At 44.9% G+C, this 27054-nt stretch overlaps 2 protein-coding genes across 2 annotated transcripts in view; both read left to right on the forward strand.

The window, feature by feature from the left end:
• LOC125725332 (protein NLRC5-like) overlaps window positions 1–27054 on the forward strand; it is a 554938-nt gene that overhangs the window by 428195 nt on the left and 99689 nt on the right. The window lies entirely within an intron of this gene.
• On the forward strand, window positions 5088–25482 carry LOC125725338 (protein NLRC3-like). Its single transcript, XM_049002200.1, has 8 exons — window positions 5088–5203; window positions 9448–9577; window positions 9911–9984; window positions 10789–11062; window positions 11692–11781; window positions 12976–14890; window positions 21122–21148; window positions 24340–25482. The coding sequence occupies exons 3-8, from the start codon at window positions 9961–9963 to the stop codon at window positions 24383–24385; spliced, it is 2376 nt and encodes a 791-aa protein (XP_048858157.1). The 5' UTR covers window positions 5088–5203; window positions 9448–9577; window positions 9911–9960; the 3' UTR covers window positions 24386–25482.

Below are 27054 nucleotides of genomic sequence, written 5' to 3' on the forward strand. Positions count from 1 at the left end.
TAAAGTTAAGGCTTAACTGTCCCAGGCGTCTTCTGTTGTCCTAACTACAGATGGGTGGACCTCCAGGGCAACGGAAAGCTACGTGACCGTGACTGTGACTGTGACCGTGACTGTGACTGTGACCGTGACCGTGACTGTGACTGTACCGCTCATTACATCACAGCGGAGTGGGAGATACGGAGCCCTGTGCTGCAGACACGCCCCCTCTATGAGAGTGACACAGGCACAAATCTGGCGCACTTACTGACAGAAGCAGTGGCAGAGTGGAGGATAGAGAGGCCCAATACTAATATCCCAGTCACAACAGATAATGCTAAAAAACAATTAAATGCAGTGAATGAGGCAGGACTGCGCCCACAGATAGGGTGCTTTGCACATGTAATTAATTTAGCATCACAAAAAGGAATTACAGTAAATAAGATGGACCACCTCCTTGGGAGGATTAGGAAGGTGGTTTCCTACTTCCACCGAAGCTCAACAGCTGCTCATAAGACCAAGCAAGATATGCTACAGCTGCCTACTCAAAAGATCATACATGATGTCACAACTCCGCTTATGATATGTTGGAGCGTTATCTTGAGCAGCAGGCAGCTATATACTCTGCACTAACAGACAAAACCCTGAAGAATAATGTCAATCATCACCACCTTGTCTGATGATGAAGTTAGAGTGGCAGAGGAGGTCCTCCGGCTGCTCAAACTGCTAAAAACGGTTACAACTCTGTTGAGCACTGAAGCTACACCATCTATGTCCATGATCCTGCCTCTGAAAACAAGGATCCTACAATCCATGGTCCCAAGTGAGTAAGACAGCACCATCACGAGAGATGTCAAGACTGCCATTAGAGAGGAGCTGAAGCCCAGATACACTTCACCACCAACCCTACAGGACTACCTTCACAGATCTACTGCACTTGATCCAAGGTTCGAGTCCCTGTCTCACCTAGACCTTGCTCTACGCCTGAGGACATACAGTGATCTCACTACTGAGATCGTGAGCACTGAAGACTGTGAAGAGGTAAAGAAAAGAAATATTCTGAAATTAGATATTTTTTATTTTTGATGATAATGTTTTTGTTCAAAGTTATTGCCACATTTTAAAGTCTATGAAATATTTAGAAAAATAATTGTTTTAATCAATAAAGTAACTTTCCCTGCAGGGTCAAGATGCAGCACCAACAGGAGCAGACACATCTCCTCCTCAAAAGAGTCGGCAATGGTGGAGCTTTTTGGCGAGACCTTGGCACTGAAGGACATGGGCAGCAAGGTTTTTGCTGACGCCATCAAAGAGGAGGTGGCATCCTGAGGCAGCAGGTGGCATTCCAGTCGATGGTGATCCACTGACATGGCGGAAAAGCAGCGAATGTAAATACCCTCACCTTGCCATAATGGCAAGACGCCATCTTGCTGTGCCTGGCCCTTCAGTGCCTAGCGAGAGGGCGTTCTCAACAGCAGGGGACGTAGTCACAGCAAAGAGGTCTACACCCTCCCCAGAAAATGTAGACATCCTCATCTTTTTGAAAAACAAATTGAAGTTATAAGCTCAGGTCTGCTTTACATTCTTTCTTCTTTTTTGATGATGTGGACATAAGCTAGTTTTTATTTCATTCTCCATGTTCAAAGTAAGAAGCAATGATACCTTAAATTGCATTTTAAGTTGTTTTTGATTGTGTCCATATTAAACGAAATAATTATTGCACCTTAATTTGTTTTTATATAATTGCGTGGAACTCCGGTTTCCCCCCACAGTCCAAAAACATGCTGAGGCTAATTGGAGTCGCTAAATTGCCCATAGGTGTGAATGTGTGAGTGGATGGTGTGTGAGTGTGCCCTGCAATGGGCTGGCCCCCCATCCTGGGTTGTTCCCTGCCTCGTGCCCATGGCTTCTGGGACAGGCTCCGGACCCCCCATGACCCAGTAGGATAAGCGGCTTGGAAAATGGATGGATAATTGCGTGGAATAAGTCTTGAGTTGAATGTTTTTTAATGGGCAAAAATACTTCAGTAAATAAATGGAGAGTTAAACTTTTCTTGTCTTTTTTCTTTTTTTGCTGATCCGAAAATTGATCCGATCCGTGACTTAAAACCGTGATCCGATCCGAACCGTGAGTTTTTTGATCCGTTGCACCACTAGTTTCCTTCCATCCTTTACTGCATGTCTGTGGCAGTGATCTTTTTCACTGTTCTGCATTCATCTTTTCTTACTGCATCAACATTGCAGCTCTCACTGAACACTTCTTTTGCCTGCGTTTTCACTGTCCCTGCCGCTCTACATATATTAATCCCTTTTTCTAGATCCAAGTCTTGTTCCCTTAGTAGCCTTTCTTGCAGAACATTATATCTGGAATCCCACAAACAAGTCTGTCCTTAATGAGTCTGTCAGTTCTCCAAATTCTGACGTCTAACTTCTCTTCCTCAGCTCCGTCACATATCGTTCAAAAGTCTGTCCCGATTTATGTACACATGTGAAAAGCCACGTTTCTTTTCGGGATACTGTAAGCCACAAAGTTCTCAAGTATTATATCCAACTTCATTTTGTCGTCTTCTGCTTGAAACTGAAAATTGTTATAGACGTTTAACGCTTCGCCCCCCTTTGTATACGCACACCAGCGAGCGAGAAACAGCATTATGGTTCTCAGGTATGTCTTGCACATAAAATGTGAATTGATAATAAAATATCTTTGAATTTTGTGTTTCGTACTCCGGCAGTAACGTTAGACGCTATCCGGTAAAATCCTTACCAGGATGGAAAAAGGGTTGATTCAAAGTACAAGTATAAAAGTTTCTAGTCAGAGTCATACAGAGAGTGTGGTCTTTAAAGCTTCCCCTACATAAAAAAAAAATTAATTAAAAAAAAAGGTGAAAGGTGTCATGCCCTGCTCGTCGGCTCCTCCTGTGTGCCACGCCCCCTGCTTACCCACGTGTGTTTCCCGGATTGTACCCAGCTGTGTCTAGTTACTTTGATTAGTCCTGTGTATTTAAGTCCTGGTCTCCCCGGTTTCCCTTGTCCGTCATTGATGTTACCTGATGTTGTCGATGCCTATGTCCCGTCCTGCCTGTGCCTTTATTAAATCCCCGTATACCCCGTACTCTGTTTGCCTTGCCTGCTCCTTGCCCGCACGATCGCCGATCTGCCCGCGATCTCCCGTGACAAAAGGAAAATCATACACGTCGCTGCTATTTTCCATATTCTATTAAGAAAATTGACTTCTGAGACACATTTGTAGAGGTGATGGATTTGGTTCTTAAGCCATTTTAATGTAAATCCCGAATGAAACCGAATCAGAACCAGCTTTATTCGGCAAGTGTGCTGGGGCTCACAAGGAATTCGCTTCCGGCTGCTCGAGACTCCCTAGTACACAGACAATAAGATAAGATAAGATAATCATGACAAGGAAATTGCGAAAATGACACTATACAAAGAATAAGTTACATTATACAAGAAATAAAATTTGAAATATACACACATGGGTAACCCACTATACAATGTATAAGGTGCGAGGTTGAGTGCAAACAGAATTCAAGGGGGGAAAATTGACAGAAGGCAGGTGACACAGCTTAGCTGTTTATGAGGGTGATGGCCTGAGGGGAGGAGCTGCTCCTTAGTCTGGTGGGTTTTGTGCACAGAGTTCTGTAGCGCCTGCCAGAGGGGAGGAGCTGCTCCTATGTCTGGTGGGTTTTGTGCACAGAGTTCTATAGCGCCTGCCAGAGGGGAGGAGCTGCTCCTTAGTGTGGTGTGTTTTGTGCACAGAGTTCTGTAGCGCCTGCCAGAGGGGAGGAGCTGCTCCTATGTCTGGTGGGTTTTGTGCACAGAGTCCTGTAGCGCCTGCCAGAGGGGAGGAGCTGCTCCTACGTCTGGTGGGTTTTGTGCACAGAGTTCTGTAGCGCCTGCCAGAGGGGAGGAGCTGCTCCTATGTCTGGTGGGTTTTGTGTACAGAGTTCTGTAGCGCCTGCCTGAGGGGAGGAGCTGCTCCTATGTCTGGTGGGTTTTGTGTACAGAGTTCTGTAGCGCCTGCCAGAGGGGAGGAGCTGCTCCTATGTCTGGTGGGTTTTGTGTACAGAGTTCTGTAGCGCCTGCCAGAGGGGAGGAGCTGCTCCTTAGTCTGGTGGGTTTTGTGTACAGAGTTCTGTAGCGCCTGCCAGAGGGGAGGAGCTGCTCCTATGTCTGGTGGGTTTTGTGTACAGAGTTCTGTAGCGCCTGCCTGAGGGGAGGAGCTGGAAAAGATTGTGTCCAGGGTGTGACGGATCTGCAATGATTTTCTCCGCCCGTCTCCTAGTCCTTGAGTAGTGCAAGTCCTGGATGGGGGGCAGGGGGGCACCGATGATTTCTTCTGCTGCCCTAATCTGATCCTGAGTGGGTGTTTCTGGGCATCTAAATCCACAGCCCATTAAAGATACTGTCCTTTATTCCCCCCCCCCACCCCCCCAGGCTCGCTTTTATTGACCACCTTGCCAGAACTCTACATGGGAAAACTTTTCTGCTTTGTCAGTCTCTCTCTCTGTCTCTCCCCCCCTTCATTTTGTCCAGGATGTGAGGAGTTCGCAGGCCAGACTGAGGAGTGAGACAATTTTGATCTCCTTTTTCTGAATGTGGAGAGCTGGTGGGGGGGTGAGGGAGGGCACTCATCTGCTGCCAGCCAAGTTCCCCTTTCTCCTCTCGGACCCGGGCTCCCAAGTCATAGACCACGGACCCGGATAAGAAGCTAATAGCCCTCTCTAGCAGAGCCGTGCTAAAGTCTCCCTGCGCTAAAATCATTCCCCTGGGAATCAATGGGCCTTTTCTTTTGTTGGCCGCTGTTTGCTCCACGGTTCTACACTCCATGTGAAACAGTAGACAGTCATGGGGAAACATAAAACATAATACTTGTGTGACCAGTTTGTCACTGGCTCTTGGGGGGGTCGTGTGCAGATATTGCCAATGAAAGAAGAATCAGTGGGAGATTAAGAGGTGACGGCCTCCACATCCAGATCGGATCTCCCGCGGGGGGGTTACTCAGATGCTGCGCGGAGCGGTGCTGAAATCCTGCGGCGCGCCATTGAATCCACGTCTGTTTCCGCTTTGACAGCTTCCGCGTTTGATACGAAGCTGATATAACAACTTCCTGTCTGTCAATGAAAGTGAAAGCGATTTAAAACTGGAGCCGCCATTTTGTCAAGAAACGCGAATATGATTCTGGAAAAATAAAAAGATATTTTTATTGCCAGGTAAGATTATACTCGACAGATTAAACCAATAGTAAATCATACATGTTTAACTTACTTAAATATTGGGATTTAATAGTTCTCAACATAATTAGTCTTTAAATATATCGCAGTGCATTACAGTAACCGTGTCACAGACTATTTTAAGCTTTCGAATGTAAAGCGAATTAGCAATAATAATAATATTTCATTATTTACGCTCAATCAGGATTTCGCCTAATATACAGTGTCGCTTAAACATGTACATGGGGCTAGATTATAATACTTTGAAGTTATATTAGGTTATAAAACTTTGAAGTTATATTAAGCTTGTTTTAAGATGTTGGGGAATAACTGCTATAGTGTGCCGAGGAACGCGGGTTAAAATCAAGGCTTGACAGTTACTGAAACGAGGCTAAACCACGGCTGTATTCGCTGTATTTCCCCCCCATCCCCTTTTTCTTAGTTGATAAACAGTTTGATATTTTTACGCAAAGACAGACGTAGCACCGGACGTATTAGGACGATGCGTTGTTTAGCATAAAGCCGTCTGCTAAATTTAATGAATTTAAAATGGTATGAAATTATATAGAGAAATGTATTTACAGGGTGTCTACGCAGTACGGGAAAGAATGGGGTTTGATTTTGGTGTTTTCCAGGTGTGGATAAGTACAGTCATGTGAAAAAATTAGGACACCCCATGAAATATTTTATATATTTTTATATATAGTTTCCAGAACTGTCAATTTCTTTCTTGTAAGCCATTCCTCGGCACAAACACCCTCTGATATGATGAAGACGTCATAGTGGATTCTATGATGGTGAGCTGGCCAGGTTCTGCTGCAGCAAAGCAACCCCAAACCATGACATTTCCACCCCTATGCTTCACAGGTGGTATGAGGTTCTTTTGCTCAAAAGCTCTTTGATTTACACCAAACATGTCTTGTGTTACTGCGCCCAAATAATTTAATTTCAGATTCATCTGTCCAAAGCACACTGTTCCAAAGTCCTGGTCTTTGTCTAGGTGGGTCTCTGGCAAACTTTAGTGTTGCCTAGATGTTGTTTTGACAGCAAGGGTTTCCTCCTTATACATCTCCCATATAAATCACACTTGTGCGTCTCTTTCTGATGCTAGATGCATGTACCTTGACATCAACCGTGTCAGGTGCTTCCTGTATGACCCGTGATGACCTTTTAGGGTTTTTGGAGATGACTTTCAGCATCTTGCCGTCTGCTCTTGGGCTGAACTTGCTAGGACAGCCGGCCCTGGCCGTGCTGGCAGTGGTTTTAAATGTGAATTATTGTGTATTATTTTCCGGACAGTGGAACGGCTGATTCCAAAATCCCTTGAGATCTTTTTAGACTCAGACTTCTCAGACTCATATGCATCTACAGGCTTCTTTCTGAAGGCCTCAGAGAGCTCTTTGGATCTCACCATAGTGATACCACTCATTTAATCAGTCAAGAGCAAACCAGACTAAATATCTGTGGTTTAAATAAGACAGGCTCCACCAAAAAGCTCTGTAACAATGTTCTAATCATCTTCATCTGATGTGGTGACATGAATCCAATTCTAGGCATTTTAAATAGTGATGAATGTGAGGGTGTCCTAACTTTTTCCTCAGTGGAAATTAGCATCTCAGTCAATTTACTTTCATAAATAAGTGTATTTGTTTCTTGTTTTTCCATAGGTGATGTAATTACATCACCTTTATTTACATGTAGCGCCCCCATGCTGCGGTAATGGGCATGATTCCTAAACCTTATCCACTATCCCTTTGGGGCGCCCTGAGTTCTTTTTTTTTATTTACAGTAATTTACCAGTGGAGCTTTGAGATGTTGTTTTCTCCCCTATTTGGTATGAGCTTCGGCCGCTCTCAACCACCAAAGGTGCTGCCGGTTTAAATAATCACCGTCTTCCAGGGTAAAATGGAAACACACACCTTTACTTTTAAACTGAGATTATCACACAGTAAAATAAATAACAATCGGCTACGGTATCGTCCATTCAGGGCTTTTCCACAAATGTCATGTGATTAAATTTTTTTTCATCTCTGTTTTTATATATAGAATTGGGTCTCTTTAGGAGAAATGGTGAGGTTTTTCATGACAGAATGACATTTGGGGTGTTTTATGGCCCCAGGCCAAGCAGACCCCAGTGAACTAATCAAAGTTCCATTATTTTCAATTGGGGTCTGCAAATCCCCCAAAAGGTGGCTAAGGTGTGGAAATAAGCATTTGAATTTTTCCAACAGGTGGCTAGGTTCAGGTAGTGTGTTGTAGGCTAATTATTACCGATAAGTTCCTTATCCATATGTGTGCTCCGGAACAGATGCTTTTGTGTCTGTATGCCGTTGTTGGTTATTACCTTTTATAATGAGCACTGTTAATGCACTGCGTTGTGTTTCACATACCCAGCCAATAGAAATACGTCCTTATGTTGTCCTTAGGACGTCCTCTTTTGGTCTGTATGCCGTTGCTGGTTATTACCTTTTATAATGAGCACTGTTAATGCACTGTGTTGTGTTTCACATACCCAGCCAATAGAAATACGTCCTTATGTTGTCCTTAGGACGTCCTCTTTTGGTCTGTATGCCGTTGCTGGTTATTACCTTTTATAATGAGCACTGTTAATGCACTGTGTTGTGTTTCACATACCCAGCCAATAGAAATATGTCCTTATGTTGTCCTTAGGACGTCCTTTTTTGGTCTGTATGCCGTTGTTGGTTATTACCTTTTATAATGAGCACTGTTAATGCACTGCATTGTGTTTCACATACTCAGCCAATAGCAATACGTCCTGAGATCGTCCTTAGGACGTCCTCTTTTGTTCTAGATGTTGTCCATCCAAATTGAAGGTTAGTTTTTACATCCAGTAGATGACTTTGAGGGATGTTCAAACGATGTCTAGGTGACCTAGTATGAACTTTATAAGGACATTCTCGGGACCAGTTATAAAAATCCTGAGAATATATTATGGATATTAAATCCATGCAAATCCTAGATCATGACCATTGTCTCGTTCTGACAGGAATTTAATATTGATTTCATAGATTTAAATTCAAGGACACTAAAATAATAGAGGATTACACTTAAATATCTTTTAACACATCATATTTCATCACTTTATACCCGTTACTCAGATACTTCGTGAATTCTGCTACCAATTTATATACAAAGAAAAGGTTTGCGTCTTACCCATTCTGCCTAAACATCTAAACAGTGCTTTAAACAGTTACAATATTGCTTGGTTTACAAAAACCACATCCGGTAAATATATCACATCACATAATATAATTATTTTCTGACAGTTTTCACTTAGAAAACCCCCATCCTCTGTTAAAATGGTTTAGTCTAAACTCCCACTCTGGGGTGCCTGTTCCAAAAGCACATTTGCAACTTGCATAGTTGGGAAACGACAGACACTCACTCACAGAGCTGTGAGCAAAGACGCTTTGTGAGTGTCGAGTATAAACCAGCCCTAACATTTAGCCTACATGAATAGCCTGCCCCATGCCTAACCTAGGCCACGGACAAGCTTCGGTTGAAACACACAAACTCTGTATCAGAAACAGTAAACACGTACTGAGAGAGTTATCAAAACAATGACGGCAGATTATAGCTTACTAAAGAAACATGGGGAGAGGATCCATGACACTAGATAACGTTATTGATTTCCCAGGCTTACTTGCTGATTATGTATCTAAATTTCTTACTTAATGCTCTTTCATTGCTGATTGTTACTTTAGTGTTCTGTGCGCTCTCACTTTCTCTGCCGCATCACAGACAAACTCACAGGTGTCACACAGGATTCTGTCATGCTTGCATATTATTAATTACACACATCCAAAGATGGGCGTTGTGAAGCGGTCTGAAATCTGTGCACATAGTTCTGTTGCCAGGCAGAATTTTGCAGGGCACCAAGGCCACTGTGGCCTCTGAACATGGATTTTCAGAATTACGGCCCTGGCCTCTGTGGTCTATTAGGTTGTTTACGTACAGGTTTATATTTGACACTGTGGCCTCTGAACATGGATTTTCATAGGGGGCATCAAAGCCAGAAAAAGGGGCAATGACGTCCATGGCTCTCGGTGATATTCCTGCCCTGTCACCTGTGATCTATTAGGTTGTTTACGGTACAGGTTTATATTTGACACTGTGTGCACCATCACACGCCGGGTCTTCTGCTAGTTCTTAAATGTGGCTGTATGTTATTCCAACCTTTGGCAAAATAACTTCCATGACTGAGTGACAGCTCTGCTTCTCAGTTCCTGCTGTGCGGTGTGACAGTGACAGACAGAAGTGGCCAGGATCTACAAAAGTCCCTGGTCCAGACAGCCCAAGAACCTGTAAACAAGGACCAGGTTCCAGAACTTCGGTGTGAAAGCGCCTGATAAGGTGAGTAATGAAAACGACAAGTGCAAACACTTCAAAGAAGGAGGTGATTCCAAACTGGGAACAGCTATGGGCCGCTGGGCTCTGGTCCGTGACAAATGCAGCCCTCCAGAGCATGTAGATGGAAAAGTGCTTTAAAGTCCTCAATTCAATGGCTACATGCTTTTTTTAAACTTAAGCACACAGTAGAATATGGCCCACAGTTGTTAGTCCAAATGATCAGTGCACATCTCTACTTGTGGTTTAAAAACTGACTGGTTTCCTTTGGGTGACAGATATAGCCTGTAAACTGAATTTGGAATATAAAGCTAACATTACTTCTGCTTTTGATTACAGAGTCAGACTACAATACACGGGACCTGGTTACAACCCCAATCGTCTAAGCGATGGCTCACTGTTCCAATGAGGAGGTTTGGATGTAACGTTACAGCATATGATGCATGTTGTTAAGGCCATAAATACCAGACACCAAAAGACAGGAAAGCTTAAGTTCATAACATGAGCAACTATTTTCAGCTGAAGCTTGCTGAATATAGCAGACAGAAAGTTCTCTCTCTGCAGTGCTCTTCCTCAGGCTACTTCCTTACCATACCGCACTGCACTAAATATTACAGGCGTACTGTAACAGAACAGAATAACTTAGCAGACAAAAAGCTCACTCTCCGCAGTGCTCTTCCTCAGGCTACTTCCTTACCATACCGCACTGCACCAAATGTTACAGACGTACTGTAACAGAACAGAATAACTTTGCAGACAGAAAGTTCACTCTAGTTTTTTACCATTTTGTGCTACACTACTTGTTATTGACATATTGTAATAGAACATCATAACTTAATATAAAATATGTATAATTATATTGGATGCTGTCTTAACATATTTTTAGTCTATTTTATTTTTGTCCGTATTGTTGTAATGTGATCTATTGGGTCTTAAACTATTTTTATTACTATTTAAATTGGACTGGTCTCTCTTTTAAAAGAGATTTTAAACATCAGTGGACTAACCTGGTTAAATAAAGGTTAAATAATAATGCAGAAAATAAAGACACACATGTGCTTCCTATAGTAATGAAAGAATCACAGCAGGTGTCTCCTGCAGACATATAGGACTGTGAGCAGGAAACCTGCCTTCTGTTAACGGAAAGGTCAGTGCATGTGTGGGAGTGACATGTACGGGTTTGTGAGTCTCATGGACTCATCTCCGACACTCTGCAGACCCAGACCTCGCTCGCCGACCTCTTGGAGGACTACCTTAAGGAGCTCGATGATGAAGAGCTGAAGATGTTTAAATGGAAATTGAGTCGCACAAAATATAAAGAGTTTAAGCCCCTTCCCAGGGGTCTGGTGAAGGGCCTGGATAGAACAGACCTCGCCGATAAGATGATAAGTTCCTACTGTGAAGTCGATGCTCTCAATGTCATGCTTGAAATCCTGAAGAATATGAACCTGAATGATCTTGCTCAGAGACTGAATGAAGACCTACAGAAGGGTAATCATATTTATAACCTTTCTTGTTTTTTGTCTAAATTGCAACCTTTTAGATACCGATGTCGGATACAGAAATGAATCCAAAATTCTTCCTTATTTCAGGTCTCTAAGCAGGACGTGACCTTTATGCTTTATGCTGTTCTGTAATTTACACTTTACTTTTAGCAAGCAAGCCCACTCCTTTTTCTACACTGTTAGCATGCCCGGGGGGGGGGGGGGGCAGCCAGGTGACCTTGGCCCCCCAGAGGTTGTTTTTTCTATCTACTTGGGAGTTTGTGGTTCCTCTCCTCCTTTGTCTTCTGACTTTTGACTTTCTTTCTTTCATTTCCTTGTCTTCTCGGTAGTGAAAGGCGCTATATAAGAATACATTAACTTGAACCCTGTATATCAGGGCATCCCGTGGCAGAGGCAGTACAGGAAAATGCCGGGGGGGGCATCCATTCCAAAGAGGTAGAAAGGGGAGGGGGAAATAAAAATTTTGACTTTTTGACCTGTATTGATTTCCTACTGTTTTACCTGGCGCCACCCCCCCTCCCCCTCCGTATCACACACTGTACTGTAGGCGTCTTTAAGTAACACTGATATGATCGATAAGCGTGTGATACGATTAATGGTATCTAATTCAAACAGCCACTATCATGTCAGAAAGACCAAAGCCCTCCAGTGCCCGAGGAAGAAAAAGAAAAAGAAGAGAGGAGGAAAAACAGGAAAAAGACAGAGGTAATAATCACTAATCAGAGTAATTACCGTGTTACTGTCTGTGGTCTGAGGAGCAGAGTGTTACTAGTTTACCTTGGATAATTCGGCATTTGCTAATTTAATAAATAGCTAGAATTAACGTCAGTTACTCCCAGCACAAATTCATTAGGGAAAGTTGTTAATACTTTTCAGGTGTTTGGGATGGGGAATAACCTACAGCATCATTGTCAGAAATACTCTTTATCTTTAACGTGTCCTGCTGCACCTGCATTAGATTAGATTAGATTAGATTAGATTAGATTCAACTTTATTGTCATTACATATGTATAAATACAGGGGCAACGAGATTCAGTGAACCGTCCACTGTGTCTGTCTCAGGGTAGTAAACTGTAATAGGCAAATTAAATGCTTTTCTGTTCCCACCCCCCTTTTTAACTAATAGTTTGAATCAATCCTCTGCATTTTTATTACTGATTAGTCTTATATGCATAGCAAACAGCATCATCATGTGAGCGACGTGCTCATTGAAGGAGGTTTTGTGCATGAATGCCAGTCAGCTGTCATTTCTCTTGCTGTTTACTTTGTGTTTAGAAAGTTATAATCTGACTTAGTTGCTGTTATTGGCTGGGTTTAATGCCCCCCCAGCCAGGGCCGGTCAGTCCTATAGGCGACATAGGTGTCCGCCTAGGGCACCACCTTCTGAGGGGGCGCCGACTTGCCAGCCAATTTCACTTTGCCTCAGGCAGGGGGCGCCGGTGGTGATGCTCTCCTAGGGCACCACCTTCTGAGGGGGCGCCGACTTGCCAGCCAGTTTCACTTTGCCTCAGGCAGGGGGCGCCGGTGGTGATGCTCTCCTAGGGCACCACCTTCTGAGGGGGCGCCGACTTGCCAGCCAATTTCACTTTGCCTCAGGCAGGGGGCGCCAGTGGTGATGCTCTCCTAGGGCTGGAATTTAAAGCTTAATTTTAATACAATGAAATAGCAAAAAGTGTCTCTGTGCAGGGGGTGGGGGATTAGATATCCCAAAAAAATGCCCTGTTATATTTATAGTGCGGGGACCATTTCTCAGATCCCCACTAACATCTGTAAATGCAATCAAAGAACTTAACATGCCAAAAGTCTCATTTTGTTTGGTAGCTGATGGTTAAGATTATGGCTGTGTATCATGTGTGATCATATTGAGAATTAGTGAATTTTTCTCTAATTTTTCTTCAGGGGAGCTCATGTCCAGCACGATCAAATGTAACCTGAAGCAGAAGTTTGAGCGTGTATTTGAAGGGAAAGCTAAGGGAGGACTGCCAACACTTCTCAGTGAGATTTACACAGAACTCTACATAACTGAAGGTGGAACTGGAGGAGTCAATGATGAACATGAAGTGAGACAGATTGAAACAGCATCCAAGAAAAGGCGAACAGAAGACACTACAGTCAAGTGCAATGATATATTTAAACCCTTATGTGAGACACCTATCAGAACTGTACTCACTAAAGGGGTGGCAGGTATCGGGAAAACAGTCTCTGTGCAGAAATTTATTCTCGACTGGGCAGAAGGAAAAGCAAACCAGGATGTTCACTTCATATTTGCTCTTCCTTTCCGGGACCTGAATTTGATTAAGTGTGAATACAGTCTGATTGAACTGCTTCACCGCTTTGTCCCAGATCTTATATCACTTGAATCCACTGAGCTGTTTAGGTACAAAGTCTTGTTCATCTTTGATGGTCTGGATGAGTGTCGCCTTCCTCTGGATTTTCAGAACAATGAGGGCTGGTTTGATGTAACAACGAAAATGTCACTGGATGTGCTGTTGACTAACCTCATTAAGGGGAATCTGCTTCCATCCGCTCTCCTCTGGATAACCTCCCGGCCAGCAGCAGCCAATCAGATACCTCCTGAGTGCCTCCACCGGGTGACAGAGATACGAGGGTTCAGTGATGCCCAGAAGGAGGAGTATTTCAGGAGGAAATTCAGTGATGAGAGCCTGGCCAGCAGGATTATCACACAGGTGAAATCATCAAGGAGCCTCTTCATCATGTGCCACATACCTGTGTTCTGCTGGATTTCAGCCACTGTGCTTAAGAGGCTTTTTAGTGAGACTGACAGGGGAGAAATTCCAAGGACTCTGACTGAAATGTACACACACTTCCTGATCTATCAGACAAGTGTAAAAAATGACAAGTATATGAAAAATAATGAAACCAAGCTTAATGAATTTCTTTTGAAACTTGGTAAACTGGCTTATGACAACCTTGAGAAAGGCAATCTCATATTTTATGAGCATGATCTGACAGAGAATGGCATTATTGTCAGTGAAGCTTTAGTTCACTCTGGATTGTGCACAGAAGTCTTTAAAGAGGAATATGGGCTGTATCAGGAGAAGGTGTACTGCTTTGTGCATCTGAGCATCCAGGAGTATCTCGCTGCTTTATATGTGTTTCTATCAAACTCGTCAGCTGACCTGCTGAAGAATGCAGTGGATCAGGCATTAAAGAGCAAGAATGGACACTTGGACCTCTACCTCCGCTTCCTCCTGGGCCTCTCAACACACTCCAGTAAGACTCTGTTACAAAGACTACTGGGACAGAGAGGAACCAGGTCACGTAACATTCAGGAAACAGACCAACACTTACATCCAACCAATATCTGTACCGACGTGTTCTATTCAGGGCCATGGAGGTTCAAAGCTTGTTCCCAAAGCAATGAGTGCATGGCAGAGAATGACCCCGTAACGGGTTCCGACCTAGAATGGGGTTCTGACTCAGAATGGGGTTCTGATTCAGAATGGGGTTCTGACTCAGAATGGGGTTCTGATTCAGAATCGGGTTCCAACCATTCACCGGCCCAATACATCAAGTGGAAAGTCAAGAAGAAATTATCTCCAGATAGAACCATCAATCTGTTCCACTGTCTGAATGAACTGGGTGACAATTCACTAGTAGAGGAAGTACAAAGATACCTTCATTCAGGGCATCTTTCAGCAGAAGACCTCTCACCTGCACAGTACTCAGCTCTGGCCTTTGTGATGCTGATGTCAGATGAGGAGCTGGATGTGTTTGATATGAAGAAATACATCAGATCAGATAAAGAGCACAGGAGGCTGCTGCCTGTGGTCAAGAACTCCAGGACGGCTCTGTAAGTGACGTGGGGATGGGAAATCATGTCTGGTCTGGCAGTAATACATTGACATTGTATGAAATATATCTGATTTATTTATCCTCTTGGATTAATAACTGGGGTGTTTGTTTGATAATCTCGACTGCAGCTGTTTCTATAGCAGTAGCTAATCTGAACCACAGACTTTATAATGACTGAAGATAGTGATGTAGTAACAAACAAAAAAGTGATGTTTCCGTTCCCATCCAGTCTGCCTTCTGATCACAGGCACAGCATCCTAACCTGCTATAGAAGCAGTGAGGGCTCTTTACCCACAGGGTGTATAAGTGGTATGTGAGTGTTATTGTCAGCAGGTGTGTTCATGTGATGGAGCCCAGAGCTGGGAGCTTCTGTATGACTGCTGTCTCTGGCTGCTCACTGGCGGCCTCTGCTGGCCACAGCTGCTCCTGGCTGAGGATGTGACGACACATCTAGTCTGGCAGTATAAAGATTAAGATTCTTTAAAATATAAAATATATGTATAATTTATTTACCCTCGTATCAATAACTAGGATTTTTAGATTTTATATTAACTGAAGTGGGGGCGGCATGGTGGTGCAGTTGTTAGGGTTAGGGTGAGGGGGGTGGCATGGTGGTGCAGTGGTTAGGGTTAGGGTGTGGGGGGTGGCATGGTGGTGCAGTGATTCGCACTGTTTCCTCACACCCCTGGGACCCGGGTTTGAGTCTCCGCCTGGGTTTCCTCTGGTTTCCCCCCACAGTCCAAAGACATGCTGAGGCTGATTGGTGTTACTAAATTGTGTGTAAGACTGAATGGTGTGTGAGTGTGCCCTGCGATGGGCTGGCCCCCTATCCTGGGTTGTTCCCTGTCTTGTGCCCATTGCTTCCGGCATAGGCTCCGGACCCCCGCGACCCGGCAGGATAAGCAGTTTGGAAAATGGATGGATGGATATTAACTGAAGTTATTGATGTAGTAAAAACAAAAAAGACAAGATTTCCATGACCATCCTTTGTGTAACAAATAACTAAAGATGCAGCCTCATACATAATGGTCCAGGTTTCATTAGTAGTGGGAAAACCACTCATATTCTTTTCAGTTCTGGATGCTGTAGGAAGCATTTCTGTAAATACTGGGTGTGGTGCATGACTTTTTGGGTTCGAGTCCATGAGCGGAAGGTCGTTGGTTCAAATCTCCTGGCCGGCAGAGTGATCTCATCACTGGGTCCTTGAGCTGCAGGGGGCTGGATGCTGGCCGACCCTGCGCTGTGACCCCCAAACTTCCTCCCACCTGTATATGTGTCGTGTGTCTCTTGGAGAGCAATATGGGAGGGGCGAAAAGACAACTTCCCCATGGGGATGAATGAAGCATCATTATTCATAAATCATTCAAACAAACATTTCTTCGAAAAGCCTTTTTCACAGGACTGATAGCTCTCCGATTAATGTATTGTTGATTAGGGATGGGCGGTAAGTGAAAAATATATATATGTGTTATTTTGGTTTAAAAATATCGTAATAAATATTAATTTAATGAGTTCCACCCAAACACAGAATGCAATTTCAATTCAGTTTTATTTATATAGCGTGTTTCCACATTACATTCTCTCAAAGTGCTTTACAGCAAAGTGCTCAGTGAGAAAGTCAAAAGGGAACAGTGGCAAGGAAAAGCTCCCTAGAAGGAAGAAACCTTGGGAAGAACCAGATTCAGAGGGGGAGCCCATCCTCCAGGGGGTAGCAGATGAAGCCCAAACCCTAACCAGACTCAAAGGGGGAGCCCATCCTCCAGGGGGTAGCAGATGAAGCCCAAACCCTAACCAGACACAAAGGGGGAGCCCATCCTCCAGGGGGTAGCAGATGAAGCCCAAACCCTAACCAGACTCAAAGGGGGAGCCCATCCTCCAGGGGGGAACAGAGGAAGTCAAATGATCAAGATGGTGAAATCTCAATTCACATTGTGTCAATCTCAACATTTGAGTCACAAAGCAGGGGATGACAGGCAAGTGCTGGAGCCACTTTAGATGGCAGGGCGAACAGTAGTACAGTAGCAGTGACAGGCAGAAGGGTGAGCAGGCCGGAAGGATGTCACAGGCAGAAGGGCGGGCAGGCCTGAAGGGCGTCACAGGCAGAAGGGCGAGCAGGCCGGAAGGGCGTCACAGGCAGAAGGGCCAGCAGGCCGGAAGGACGTCACAGGGAGAAGTGCGAGCAGGCCGGAAGGACGTCACAGGGAGAAGTGCGAGCAGGCCGGAAGGACGTCACAGGCAGAAGGGCCAGCAGGCCGGAAGGGCGTCACAGGCAGAAGGGCCAGCAGGCCGGAAGGACGTCACAGGGAGAAGTGCGAGCAGGCCGGAAGGACGTCACAGGCAGAAGGGCCAGCAGGCCGGAAGGGCGTCACAGGCAGAAGGGCCAGCAGGCCGGAAGGACGTCACAGGGAGAAGTGCGAGCAGGCCGGAAGGACGTCACAGGCAGAAGGGCCAGCAGGCCGGAAGGGCGTCACAGGGAGAAGGGCGAGCAGGCCGGAAGGGCGTCACAGGCAGAAGGGCCAGCAGGCCGGAAGGACGTCACAGGGAGAAGTGCGAGCAGGCCGGAAGGGCGTCACAGGGAGAAGGGCGAGCAGGCCGGAAGGGCGTCACAGGCAGAAGGGCCAGTAGGCCGGAAGGACGTCACAGGGAGAAGTGCGAGCAGGCCGGAAGGACGTCACAGGGAGAAGTGCGAGCAGGCCGGAAGGACGTCACAGGCAGAAGGGCCAGCAGGCCGGAAGGGCGTCACAGGCAGAAGGGCCAGCAGGCCGGAAGGGCGTCACAGGCAGAAGGGCCAGCAGGCCGGAAGGACGTCACAGGGAGAAGTGCGAGCAGGCCGGAAGGGCGTCACAGGGAGAAGGGCGAGCAGGCCGGAAGGGCGTCACAGGCAGAAGGGCCAGCAGGCCGGAAGGGCGTCACAGGCAGAAGGGCGGGCAGGCCGGAAGGGCGTCACAGGCAGAAGGGCGGGCAGGCCGGAAGGGCGTCACAGGCAGAAGGGCCGGCAGGCCGGAAGGACGTCACAGGCAGAAGGGCCAGCAGGCCGGAAGGGCGTCACAGGCAGAAGGGCGGGCAGGCCGGAAGGGCGTCACAGGCAGAAGGGCGAGCAGGCCGGAAGGACGTCACAGGCAGAAGGGCGGGCAGGCCGGAAGGGCGTCACAGGCAGAAGGGCGGGCAGGCCGGAAGGGCGTCACAGGCAGAAGGGCGAGCAGGCCGGAAAGGTGGTACAGGTAGTGGAGATGTCACAGGCAGCAGGGTAGGCAGGATATCTTGATAATTTGGGGTCTCCAGGCAGCATAGCCCAGGAGGAGGAGGGGAAATAAAATGTGCAATTAGCCAAAGTAGGGGAGACCCAATGCAGTGCAAAGAGTTAGACGAGTGCAGTATGTAAGCTCCAGCAGATATGGCTATGGCAGCATAAGTAGGAGGGAGAGGCAGGTGGGAACGCAGGCATGGGGGGTCCCTGAAATGTCAGCACTCCAATTCCACAAGGGGGTGTGAAGCTAGAGTGACAGCAATTCAATTCAATTCAATTTTATTTATATAGCGCTTTTATGAACAGTCACTGCCACAAAGGACTTTACATATAACTGGCCCGAACCGCAACCAAGCAAGCCTGAGGTGACAGTGGTAAGGAAAAACTCCCTCTAGCAGGAAGAAACCTTGAGAGGAACCTAGACTTGGAAGGGGACCCCATCCTCCTCAGCACAACCGGGGAGCATGAAAATGTATTCACATTAACATTAGTTCAAGTCCTACAACAGCACTGACAGTCCAGTTTATCCAAAGCCAATGGCACCGATCCCCACCCAGCTCTACACCTCACACTATAGGTCTGACTGGGAGTGAGCAGTTAGCTAGAGCTAGAACTAGAGTCCCTATACGCTAAACTAAACAGGTGAGTTTTTAGTCTAGACTTGAATATTGAGAGTGAGCCTGAAACCCACACATCTGGTGGAAGACCATTCCACAGCTGAGCAGCTCTATAACAGAAAGCTCTGCAGCCTGCCGTAGGTCTTTCTACCCTGGTACTAACAGATATCCTGCTCCTTGAGAACGAAGAAAGCGAGGAGGGTTGTATAAGACCAGCAGATTACTGAGGTATTCTGGTGCAAGGCCATTCAGTGTTTTTCATGTGTGTGTGTGTATATATATATATATATATATATATATATATATATATGTGTGTATATCCATCCATCCATCCATTTTCCAAACCGCTTATCCTATTGGGTCGCGGGGGGTCCGGAGCCTATCCCGGAAGCAATGGGCACGAGGCAGGGAACAACCCAGGATGGGGGGCCAGCCCATCGCAGGGCACACTCACACACCATCCACTCACACATTCACACCTATGGGCAATTTAGCGACTCCAATTAGCCTCAGCATGGTTTTTGGACTGTGGGGGGAAACCGGAGTACCCGGAGGAAACCCCACGACGACATGGGGAGAACATGCAAACTCCGCACACATGTGACCCAGGCGGAGACTCGAACCCGGGTCCCAGAGGTGTGAGGCAACAGTGCTAACCACTGCACCACCATGCCGCCCCATGTGTGTATATATTTATTTATATATATATATATATATATATATATATATATATATTTATTTATTTATATATATATATATATATATGTATGTGTATATATACATATGTGTGTATATATATGTATGTGCATATATGTATATATGTATGTATATATGTGTGTGTGTGTATATATATATGTATGTATATATGTGTGTGTGTGTGTATATATATATATATATATATATATATATATATATATATATATATATATATATATATATATATATATATATATATATATATATATATATATAAATAAAATCATGGGCATGACAATGAACCCCAACAGAATGATTTCTGATAATGTTACAAAGAGGTATCATATATAAAGTTAACAGTAGGGGGCCCAGCACTGATACCTGTGGGACACCATACTTGACTTTAGTGATCTTTGAAGATTCATTGTTCACATGGACAAACTGATAATGATCAGTTAAATAGGAGCAAAACCAAGAAAGAGCTGTTTCCTTAATGCCAACGAATAGCCGGTCCAAGAGGATACTATGGTCCACAGTATCGAATGCTGCAGTTAAGTCTAGTAATATCAACACAGATATACAGCCACTGTCAGAAGCCATAAGCAAATCATTCACTACTTTGACTGAAGCTGTTTCTGTGCTGTGGTTTGGTCTAAAGCCAGACTGATATAAATCATTAGCGTTATTTTTCTGTAGGAGAAAAGACAGCTGGCAAGCTTTTCCCAGGATCTTTGAATTGAATGGAAGATTTGAGATTGGTCTATAATTTCCTAAATCACTAGGTTCAAGATTTGGTTTCTTTAGAACAGGTCTAATAACAACATATCCAAGCCTAAGAAACGAGTCTAAGACATTTAACAGGGTGGTGCTAATCAGTGGTCGAATCTCCTTCAGGAATTTTGTAGGAATTGAGTCTAGAAGGCTAGCAGAGGATTTGCAGGAGGAAAATAAGCTCAAAAGTTTTGATTGTTTTATGAGAAGGAAAGATTCAAAGGTCACATTATCAGTATGCATAGGATGAGCAGGAGGCTGGCAGCTGTATGTAGCTACACACGTGCACTGGATGGTCTGTCTAATCTTAGTTATTTTACCATTAAAAATGTAATAAAGTCATCACTCCTAGAAGCTTGTGAGACCTGCGAGTTGAAGAATTCTGTGTTAACCTAGTCACAAATTCAAATAGGAATTTAGGATTATTTTTGTTCTCTTCAATTAGTCTGGAGAGATACACAGATCTCACAGTCATTAGTGTCTGTACCTAGAGAGGCTCTTTCCAGGCTGATCTGAAAAAGTCTAGTTCAGTTGAGCCATTTGCACTCTAGCTTGCATGAAGCCTGTTTTAGTTCACGTGTATGATCAGAGAACCAGGGGGCAGGTTCCATATCTCTATGCTTTATCTTCTTAAGTGGAGATACGAGATCTAGGTGCTGCAAGGCGATTTCTCCATGTTCGCAGTTACCCATTTAAGTTCATACGAGGCTTCAGGTGTAAGGTTGATGGACTGTGGAAGTCGGTTGAGAAACGTTGTTGTAGTTAATGAGACAATTTAACGTCTGATACTGTACTTTGGAGATGGGGCTGAAGGGAGGCTATACTGTATATCAAACGTTAACAAGTAATGATCTGAAAGCAGAGGATTCTGTGGTATAATAGATATGTGTTCCAGCAGGACACTGTTGGGGAAAGCGCCCGGCGTTTCCACCCCAACTCCACCTTTTATGAGACAACACACTTTATAGTTTTTACTTGCAAGGGTACCCACACTCTCTGCAATGCAAACTACAGCAGAATGTGTTACAAAGGGTGGTTCCCCTTGACTCCTTTATTTATAGTCAGTGGGAGGCGCAAGAGTCATGCAGAATAGGGAGGTGAGAACAAGAAAAGTTTTTACCTAAGTGTACAGCTGTTGAGCACATACTCAGGGTATGTGCAGCTAAATACTATTATTAATATAATCTAGAGTATGAGGTTAGAAGAAGACAAAATAATGTATATACATATTTACACTCATAGCTAATCATACAGGAATGATAACAAAATGATTAATAACAGTTTCTTCAACCTAACAGACACCATGGCTAAGAATCAAATCCAAGGTGTGGTTACAGGCATGAGTAGGCCGACTGCATTCTAACATACATCTACAGGGTCTAGAATAGCAGCAAATGTTGTTGTTAAAGGATCACTGTCATTCCCCGTGTGAATATTAAAATAGCCAACAATCATGGCTTTGGCAGTAGTGACCACCAGGTTTGCTAAAAAAATCTGCAAACTCCTTAAGAAAATTACTATAGACTAGACAATCTTTAAAAAATAGTTCTTGGAGGTTAGGGACCAGGTAGTGATTGGAGGTTAGGGACCAGGCAGTCTATACACAATAACAATGGTGATTGGAGGTGAAGAACTAGAATTGATTTGATTTGATTTGATTTGATGAAACCCTTTATTGCTGTTGCAATATACCATGTCACTAGTCACGAGTACCAGCGAAAAAAACTGGCCATCACCCGACCATACATATACACAAACATCACAGTAGGGGGTAGACCGGTCGGGAGACAGGGGAAGAGAGAAGAAAAGAAACAGAATAACATGAGGAGAGAGGAGGAGAATAATAAAAAAACAGCCCCCAGGCTGTACTCCAGTGGGGAGGACATTGTGGGAACCGAAAAAAACACCTCAGCAACATAAGCACATGATGGCACTACGCCTTACAACATAAAAATGACACGACTTGCAACGGGTGGGGGAAAAGGGGTGGTGGAGGTAGTCCAGCAGAGACAGACAGCCATCCGGTCCTGCAGCCATGGAGGCGCTGGTCAACAGACCCACCTATTCACGCTGGGGGTATGAAGCGGCGAAGGCGTTGGATGGGGGGAGGGTGCGGTAAGTACTTGGGATCGGGGGAGAGGAATGCAAGAGAGTCTCACTGCCTTGTTCTTCAGGGGGAGTTGTTAGTTCAGCAGCGGCCTTGGCCAAGGCCAGTGCTGATTGGGGGGAGCCAAAACCTGATAGAATAGGGTTGTTTGGGTTTCCGTACGAGAAGCTGTAATTTCCAGCTCCACTAATGTCCACGCTGGTCTCTGCCATCCAATAAGTTTTGCAAAGCTGTGAGCTTCTCCATATCCAGTTTCACAGTCTGAGTGCTAACAGCTCTGCCCACTCCATCAATCATTCCAGCCAGCCTAGTGGGGCTTTGAGCGGCTGTCACCGTCTTCTTCAATCTTTGATAAACCAGGGCAATGCCTAATCCAATCAGCATAATACCTGTAATCATGGTTCCGAATAGGTAGATGTCTTCAATGTCCTCCACGGAAAGAGCTGCCAGGCACACGACCCTCCACCTCTCCCATCCGTCCATCGTGTAGGTTCCCCCGAACCTAGGCTTCTCGTCAAGAACATGGTGTCAATTGCGTTGAGAGACCAGCTGATCAAATCCATCGTTTTTCGTAGTTTGGAGAGCAGGGCTGAGAGAGTCTCTCAAGTATAAGACAGTAGACTAGACGAGACGAGAGGAAGTCAGCAAGACTAAGAAGAAAGATCACAATAAATCTGCAAACTCCTTAAGAAAATTACTATAGACTCGACAATCTTTAAAAAATAACAATGGTGATTGGAGGTTAGGGACCAGGTGGTCTATACACAATAATAATGGTGATTGGAGGTTGGGAACCAGGCGGTCTATACACAGTAACTATGGTGATTGGAGGTTAGGGACCAGGCTGTCTATATACAATAACAATGGTGATTGGAGGTGAAGAACTACGAAGAGATGAGTCAGCAAGACTAAGAAGAAGAATTTCAGATGTTCTAAAGCTATAAGCACTTTGCTCAGACATTCCTATGATAGACTGAAATATTGCAGCAGCACCAGCACCTTTGCCATCTGGTCAAGGGTTATGCTGTAATCAGCTGGAGTAGATTCATTTACTGCCATGAATTCATTCGGTCTAAGCCAGGTCTCTGTAAGGCATTAGGACCAAGACTAAAGTCAGTAATTATTTCATTTATCAGTAGCGCCTTAGAAGCCAGTTTTGAAGCCATTCAAAAGTTTTAGCTTTGCATTACACCTATTATCTAATAATGGATTTGGTTTAATTATTATTAAGTTATTATGACATCCATCCATTTTCCAAACCGCTTATCCTACTGGGTCGCGGGGGGTCCGGAGCCTATCCCGGAAGCAATGGGAACGAGGCAGGGAACAACCCAGGATGGGGGGCCAGCCCATCGCAGGGCACACTCACACACCATTCACTCACACATGCACTCCTACGGGCAATTTAGCAAGTCCCATTAGCCTCAGCATGTTTTTGGACTGTGAGGGGAAGCCGGAGTATCTGGAGGAAACCCCACGACAACATGAGGAGAACATGCAAACTCCACACACATGTGACCCAGGCGGAAACTCAAACCTGGGATCCAGAGGTGTGAGGCTACAGTGCTAACCACTGTACCACCATGCCGCCCCCATTATCACATACACTACGGTGGAATAGACCTCCACAATTAAAAGTGAGGGGAACAGACACAGTCCTAGTAAAATGAACCATAGGTGACGACTCTAAGCGACTAGCAGGCGGTCGGTTATGCTTGTTTGCCTGCCGCCTGGACTTGGCTCTGGCTAGTCAGTGATTTGCCTGGAGACTATGAGCTATGCTTTTGGACAGGAGAACGGCACTAGCCCATGAGGGGTGAATACCATCCCTCTTCAAAAGCCCAGGCCTACCCCCAAACATTTGTCAATTTTCTATATAACCCACATCGTTTATTGGGCACCATTCCGACAGCCAGCGGTATAGCGACGATAATTTTCTGTATATTTCATTGCTTCGCCTAGCAGGGATGGGGCCAGAGCGCGTTACTGACACACACATCTTCCTCGTGTGACCCGCACAAGGGGCGAGAAACACAGCTCCCACCGTTAACCTAGCGAATCTCCACCAATATAGACACTATTACCATTGCAGGCTATTTGAATAAAGGAACAATATTGGGGCTGATGAAAAATTTATTTGCGTAAAGCTAAAACACACCTAAGAAAATAATCACACTAGGACAACCAGCACTATAGTTCTCATGGGAACACAAAAGAAGAATATATTATAGACAAGTAAAATTATATTAAATCACACTTCACCCTTATAGACACAGCAACCCACATTCTGCCCCCACAGGAACTAACACTCGAGGTCCTAGGCAAAATACAACAAAACACCATCGACAAACACACAAAGTATTTAATTCCCACCCCTTAACTAGGCCCGCGAAATCAAAGACCAAATTACAACGAAGAAAAAAAAAAATACATTGAGACAGAGGAAAAACCTTTTCTGGGCCCAGAATGCCGCTGGCGGAGTGTTAACACGCACCAGTCACACGGATCACATCTACACCGGGCCCAGAATGCCGCTGGCGGAGTGTTAACACGCACCAGTCACACGGATCACATCTACAACGGGCCCAGAATGCCGCTGGCGGAGTGTTAACACGCACCAGGCACAGGGATCACATCTACAACGGGCACAGAATGTCGCTGGCGGAGTGTTAACACGCACCAGACACAGGGATCCCATCTACACCGGGCCCAGAATGCCGCTGGCGGAGTGTTAACACGCACCAGTCACACGGATCACATCTACAACGGGCACAGAATGTCGCTGGCGGAGTGTTAACACGCACCAGACACAGGGATCACATCTACACCGGGCACAGAATGTCGCTGGCGGAGTGTTAACACGCACCAGTCACACGGATCCCATCTACACCGGGCCCAGAATGCCGCTGGCGGAGTGTTAACACGCACCAGTCACACGGATCACATCTACAACGGGCACAGAATGTCGCTGGCGGAGTGTTAACACGCACCAGGCACACGGATCACATCTACACCGGGCCCAGAATGCCGCTGGCGGAGTGTTAACACGCACCAGACACAGGGATCACATCTACACCGGGCCCAGAATGCCGCTGGCGGAGTGTTAACATGCACCAGACACAGGGATCACATCTACAACGGGCCCAGAATGCCGCTGGCGGAGTGTTAATGTAACCCCTACTTCTATTACACCAATAGAAATGTACACAACATAAACAGGGGTCGGGTGCAGGGTCCTTTCCCTTATTTATATATATTTTCTTAGTCCAATCACTGAGGGTTTTAGAAAGAAAATATGATGTGGACACGAAATGTCTTACTTCAAAACCATCTTTTTAATATATGAATTAACATAACCAGTTAGGTTAACATAAATTCCCAGTATATAAATCAAAACCAAATCGTATATTATTTCAATAAACAAAAATTATATAGTTCGATAACCAGAACACAAACATATATATTTATAATTTTCAATGGGTATCCAAATGTTAATTATAAACGAAAATTTGGCCAGCTCCTCACTGTCCCGTCCAAAAAAAATATATATATGGCGACTGGCACTCTTGCTGTCTTTCGGCGGGAAAGGAGAGACGAAATGGCGACGGAGTCGTTTTCCTCAGCCACTCGTCCTGACAAGGGAGGCTGGCGAAGAAGACTGGCAAAGAAGGCAGATTTTGGTAGCGAAATAGTAGCTTAGGCGCCACAGTTGTCGGCAGCAACGCTCAGCTAAAACCCCGCTCGCTCATGGCGGCTTATATTCGCCAACTGACGCAGATCGTAATCACACACAATTAAAAGAATCTTATTACACCATACTATCTGATGTACATATATACTTAAAACAAAGGAAACCCAATTCTGACATAGCACCAGCTTACCTGGCAAAGAAGGCAGATTTTGGTAGCGAAATAGTAGCTTAGGCGCCACAGTTGTCGGCAGCAACGCTCAGCTAAAACCCCGCTCGCTCATGGCGGCTTATATTCGCCAACTGACGCAGAGCGAAATGACACAGAGCGTAATGACGTAGAGCGTACCTTACATTACTCTGAGCTACCGCAACAACACCTACAATATGCCTCCTTCACTTAAAACAAGTGCAAATTCCAGGTAAGCTTAAATATATATATATAATTACACACAAAAATTTGCTTATAGAAATTAAGGTAGACACAACCACATATACACATCCCTTTACAGACAAAACAACAAAAACAAACAAAGAAAAATAAGAAAATAAATTACCAATATACCATGTGGGTTACATCTTTCCCCGCTTAACAAAAATATGACGTCCCCGTCATATTATCCTACCAAAAACTGCAATAATCCCAAAATTTGCTTATGCAAAGAAATTAAGCACTCATGAATTACCATGCTATTAACTGGCAAGTTAACAACCTGAGGTCTACAACCTATGTGAGAGCCCACTTGGTAATCACTTAGGTAAGCTGGTGGGTTTCGCCTCCTTTGAGGCCTACCTTGTGTTGGGGTAGAACTCCTATTAATTTCTCCATCTGACTCATAACTAGATAGAAATTCAGGAGCTTCTGGATTTAAGGATGTTTCCCTAAATGACTCACTCCCTCCAAGTGATCTCAACTTGTCCTGCATCACAGACTGTCTTTCTGCATCTGACATGAATGTACATTCTAACCCAGACTCATCATTGCCTCTTGCGGAACTCGGAGAAATCGGAACTTGTCCCGTGTCTGCACCGTCCC

This window comes from Brienomyrus brachyistius, unplaced genomic scaffold (assembly GCF_023856365.1).
Source record: "Brienomyrus brachyistius isolate T26 unplaced genomic scaffold, BBRACH_0.4 scaffold65, whole genome shotgun sequence".
In the NCBI taxonomy this organism is placed as follows: Eukaryota; Metazoa; Chordata; class Actinopteri; order Osteoglossiformes; family Mormyridae; genus Brienomyrus; species Brienomyrus brachyistius.